Below are 5,440 nucleotides of genomic sequence, written 5' to 3' on the forward strand. Positions count from 1 at the left end.
TAGAATAATTAAGCATTTTATATATAGAAATCGTGATTCAAGAAGTCTTCTTGCCATTTCCAGTAGTGTTTATGCTTTCTTTTCCTTCCATCCAAAAAAGGTGGAAGCTAAGAAAACCGCACAAAGAAGAATGGAAAAAAATGACACAACAATAAGACTCTATATTTACGTACAATTAAAGAATAATATGACAGCAAAATTAAAAAAAGATTACTTACTAATTAATAATTCGAAATTACACTGTATATATGTTTATAAAGGAATTAATGATAATCAAGGACACTGGGGATTGTTGCCAGGGCCACCATAGTAAAAGTAAGTGCCCCAATCATTGCTGTAGGAGCTTTTTATGTCATAGCAATTTGTGTTCTCCGCTAGGGTTGATATCTCATGCACTGAGCTCAGGCTGTTATCTGTGTCCACGATCTCCAGGTTCCGGAAGTAGCTTGCTTTTCCGAATCCATCCTCGGCAAAGTGCCCGGATCCCATCTGAGTGGAAGTGTGTTGGCCGGTCACACGTGTATTCACCACCTCGCCTCCCCACTCTACCATTGTGGCGTGCTGGGCGAGGTGTGTGAATAGCTCGGCCGGCCAATACCCTACCAATGTGCTGTCACCAAAACTCATCCACCAGTTGCCTACTTTTGGATCCTGATAATTATTTACATTCAAACAAGAAAATGTCATTTTAATTAGAAACCCTAAAAGATAATGAGAAAAATTTAAGGCTCAACAATTTGAATTTATATTGATTAGTATTTAGTATTTTGAGATAGCAACCTAATATTTTAATTCGGTATTGAAATATAAGATAAAAACTTAAGTGTATTTAATTTCATATTAAGTTAATAACTAAGAGTCGTTAAATGATTCGACAGATTTGACCATATTATCATTTAATAATTCTCAATATCATCTAACGACTTCCAACAACCGTTATCTTCACGAAGTTAACTGCATTTGAACTTTTACCAAAACATAATAAATTATACTAACCTTGTAACATTGCTTAAAGATAATGAGTGGATGATGAAATTGTGGGAAGAGGAAAGAGTGAAGTACCTTCCAAATGAGGATGGTGATGTCGTATTGGTTGCTGTCAAGAGAAGAGATTGGAGAAATGGAAGCTCCAATGGCAATTCTGCTGTTTGTTTGGACAAAACCGGAACAGAGAAGGTTGTAGCATCCCGTTGCTTGGTACGAGTCACTCTGCATCAAGAATGTTCAGAGTAATTTAATTGGTCATAAGAAAATAAAAAAAGGTGAGTATGTGGTGCTGAGTGCTGACCGTCCAGTAAGTGAATAAACGGGGTCGGCTGTCACCATAGAGCTCCGGACTGACCTGACTAGTACAATAATCCAAGCTTCAGTGCCTATTTGGGACCAAAAATATTTTTATACCAACATCATACTATACATATTCACACCATATATTAATCGGTTTAATCAAATATGCCAAGAAGTAAATGTTAGAAGACAATACTTTTAGCATACATAAATTTTTGGGTGCGAGTAATTTTTAGTTATTTTGAATAATATTTGACCAGTATAAATAATAAATTATTTTTAATAAATAAATTTTATTAATTTATATGTATAAATTTTAAAAAAATTAATATAAATTATGTATTTTTTGTGTATAAATTTTTCTTAATGTAAGTTTAAATTATTACTAATCAACTATTAATTTTTGAATTTTGTTAGGTAGACAATGATTTTTGTGAATAATATGAACAATAAATTCTAAAATTGGTCAAATAAAGTAAAAATACACTTCACCCTAAAATTATCCACCTAAGTCTTAATATTAGAATAATCATCCACACACCTAATGAATTGAACATTAAATATATATCCATTGTTTATATTGTTTAGTATTTTTATTGTTTATTTATATATTTTTTTAAAAATAATAATATTTATTGGTTATATAATATTGTTTTTTAACATAAAAACATTTTATATATTAATCAGTTTAAGCAAATATGTCCAAAAAGCAGAATGTTAGAAGACAATCCTTTTAGCATAAAAAATAAAAAGTTAAAAACATTTTGTTCGAATAATAACGAATAATAATTTCGTATGAAAGGGAGTATGTATGTATGTATGTACCTGCCATCCAGCTTCAATACTATTGAGATCAGAACCGTCGAAGGAACCAGAAAGAATCCAAATTTGAGAGAGACTAAACTCGTTCACAACTTGAATGGAAGGATCCCAGACATTGATTGTGGCCTTTGCTCCGTAAACTTCTTGGGATGATCCAGTGTACGCAATCGCATGCTGCACCCGTTAATTATATCATTTTAATTTTGCTATATTTAATATATTATGGCAGTTGGCATCGTATACATAACTGTCGGCCGGGGCGGAAGGAATTGAAGATGGGATCATCTTAATTATTGATGACCTTCCATTACTTCCTCCTAATTAATATTCACATGCTCTCATGTACTTAGCTAATTGTTTACTTTTATATATACTACAAATAAAACAAACATTTTGTAATGAAAATTTGAAAATTTAGCAGCATTACCAAATGGGTGCATAGACTATATTATTGTTACGGGCCCCCCGCTCCGGTCAAAACAATGGCACGTATTGCAACATCTATTGTCGACTATTATTAATGTCATGTAACTTACAAGAAATTAAACACACATACATATATATGTGAACTAAAGGCTTATCTATCCTGTGCTCGCTCGACGCATGACTTTATAAATTAAAATTTTTTTTATTAAAAATATAAAAAATTTAAATTTTTAATATATTTATTAAATAAAAATATTTAAATTTTTTTATAAATAATAAATTTATCATATATCTTTACTCTTTGAAATATATATTAATTAAATTTTTTATTAAAAAATAATTTAGTGCTAAGACCAACATGCACATGCTAAAATTATTAATAAAAAAAAACTAAATAAAAAATATCAAATATATATAAATATATAGAGAGAAACTTTTGACTGTTAATAACTTTTAATATTTTTAGTTATTATTTAATTAGTATAAATATTAAATTATTTTTAATAAATAAATTGTTAATTTATGTGTATAAATTATAAAAAAATATGAGTATAAAATATTAATTTATGTGTACAAATTTTAGTAAATATAGATACAAATTATTATTGACTAAATACTGATTAAAAATAATAATATTTACGGATCATATGTATAAAGAAATTTAGAAATTTTTATTAAGGCCCGTTTGAAAATTTCAAAAGTAATTTTTTGGAGTTTTTGATTTATGAAAAGTAGTAGTATTAATATTTAGTACAATTTTCAAAACTAAATTACAGCTTCCTAAGAAATTATTTAAAAGTTTATAAATAAATTAAAAAAAAATAACTTCTCTCATAATAAAAAGCTTTTTATCACATTTCTTTTAAAATAAGTATTTTTAGAACTAAAAATTCAAATACAAAATAATTTATTTATAAACTACTTTTAATATAGTCATTTATTATTTAAACTATTTAAAAAAAACTTAATTAAACTATTTACCCAAACTGAGCCTAATCTAGTAACTTTAACAAAACTAAAAAAAATATAGTAGAAACTCAGGTGTAGTTGATTTCATCTGAAGTTGATAACTGAGAGCTGTTAGATAAAAATTAAGTCAAATCAGTCAAATCATCTAACGGTTCTCGGTTATCAACTTCATGTGAAGTCGACTACAGTTGAGTTTCCACCAAAAAATATTCTCCTTCCACTACTTTGCTTTTAAAAAAATGAACACAGCGATTATACGTATAAAAATATTTTTATATAAAAATAATAATTAAATTATTTAAGATAATACATAATAATAATCTTGATTAATGTGAGTGATTTGCAGGTTAAAAATGTTTGTTAATTAATAAGTTGAGAAATGAAAGTGAAGGGCACGCGCGCACCTCATGGCCATTGCCGCTGACCACATCTGGTGCATCAATGCGCCGCCGTGACAAAGACATTGCCATGCTTCGCTTTTTCTTCCCAAATTCATACAAAGATTTTGCTCTCAGAACGTCATGCACCGTGCTCCGCCGTATCGGAACCGTTCCTTTTGGACACCGTGTCCCGTTTTGGTGCCACATCTGCCATGCCCCGCCGCTCACTACATCCTCCATCGTCGTCCCTCTCTTTTTAACATTCATCCCTTTTGGCACCTTTGGCGCCACCTTCTTTTAATAATCAAACCAATAAGAAAATAAAAGTATTAAAATGACTTATATTTTGTATAACTATTTGAGATTGCTTGTTACTCAAAGATACCAACTGATTTTTTCATATATTCTACATTGAAAAATACTATTTATATATATATATATATATAATTTAATTTATTTTTAACATTTAGTTGATATTTTAATATTTATTCTACATTGATAACATATTTTTGTGTATAATTAATATGATTGTTTTTCTTAATCATCTAATGTGATAAGGTTAATTGCAAAACTCTAATAAAAATATAAAATCATGTAGAAGAAAAAGGGAAAAGTAAAATAAGAGAAGGAATGATAAAACATTTTTGCAAATCACAAGTACTAGTAGTCTCAAAGAAAAAAAAAATGGATGAATTTGAAAATATATGTATATACCTGGATCTTGTGATTCTTGAGAAGGGGGTGATCTAGAGCTGGTTGTTTTCTTTTGTGAACACAATCTATAATATCACCATCTGGACTCTGAAAATAATAATTAAAACATTTAGTGCTACTCATGATAATGAATTCCACTTGTGATTATGATTGTAATAAATTGAAGAAATAAAGGAGATTAAATTGAAGGCACAACATTTATGCATGGCCATTATATATACCTGTATGGTGAGAATAGGGGGCTTGTTGATCTTGTCCAAGTGCCGTTGAATCCTTTCGAGTCTTAAGCTACTCACTTCCCTGTAAATTGTGTAATTTAGGGTACTGCTTTTAACCTTCACCGCCGTGTGTAGAATAAGGAACACAAAAAAGATGAGGTGGTGATGGTGACGATGACGGTGACGGCGGTGATAGTAATGACAAGACCTTATCTTCCTCAGAAGAAGAATACCCATTTTTGTGTGAGAGAAATAAAGAGAAAGAGGCTAAAAAACCATTACAAAGTGAATCTGAGTTTCATGGGCATTTCCATTTAGCATACAAAAACACTAACACCAACAAAAGAAGAGAAAGTTATCGGAAAAGGACTTGTTGTGAGGGAAGAAGGTAGGGAAAGGAAGGAAGGAAGGAAGGAAGGAAAAGGTTGTTATGACTCTTCTCTCTCTCTGTATTAATGGTGAGGAGAAGGTGGTGGGTGAAGGTTAATTAAGGGGATGCTCAGAGAGATGAGACTCTTCAGTAGCATATCAATATCATATCATCATTGCTTGCATTTGATTCATTGCTTGTAATATTAAATGTTGTATATCATGATCATCATTTCATGAAACTAGTCTTCTACT

At 30.0% G+C, this 5,440-nt stretch overlaps 1 protein-coding gene across 2 annotated transcripts; it reads right to left on the reverse strand.

Annotated features, from left to right (window-relative positions):
- On the reverse strand, nucleotides 1-5,440 carry LOC112758710 (protein neprosin). 2 transcript variants are annotated; one of them, XM_025807431.3, is made up of 7 exons: nucleotides 4,820-5,440; nucleotides 4,599-4,685; nucleotides 3,909-4,178; nucleotides 2,113-2,283; nucleotides 1,289-1,342; nucleotides 1,063-1,209; nucleotides 1-651 (listed from the first exon to the last, which is right to left on the reverse strand). In XM_025807431.3, exons 1-7 carry the CDS (start codon nucleotides 5,051-5,053, stop codon nucleotides 274-276), a joined length of 1,341 nt encoding a protein of 446 aa, XP_025663216.1. In that variant the 5' UTR covers nucleotides 5,054-5,440; the 3' UTR covers nucleotides 1-273. The 2 variants fall into 2 exon arrangements, with proteins under 2 accessions (XP_025663216.1, XP_025663217.1); XM_025807432.3 differs by having other exon boundaries at nucleotides 3,909-4,175; nucleotides 4,820-5,437.

Source organism: Arachis hypogaea, chromosome 16 (assembly GCF_003086295.3).
Source record: "Arachis hypogaea cultivar Tifrunner chromosome 16, arahy.Tifrunner.gnm2.J5K5, whole genome shotgun sequence".
NCBI classification, from domain to species: domain Eukaryota; kingdom Viridiplantae; phylum Streptophyta; class Magnoliopsida; order Fabales; family Fabaceae; genus Arachis; species Arachis hypogaea.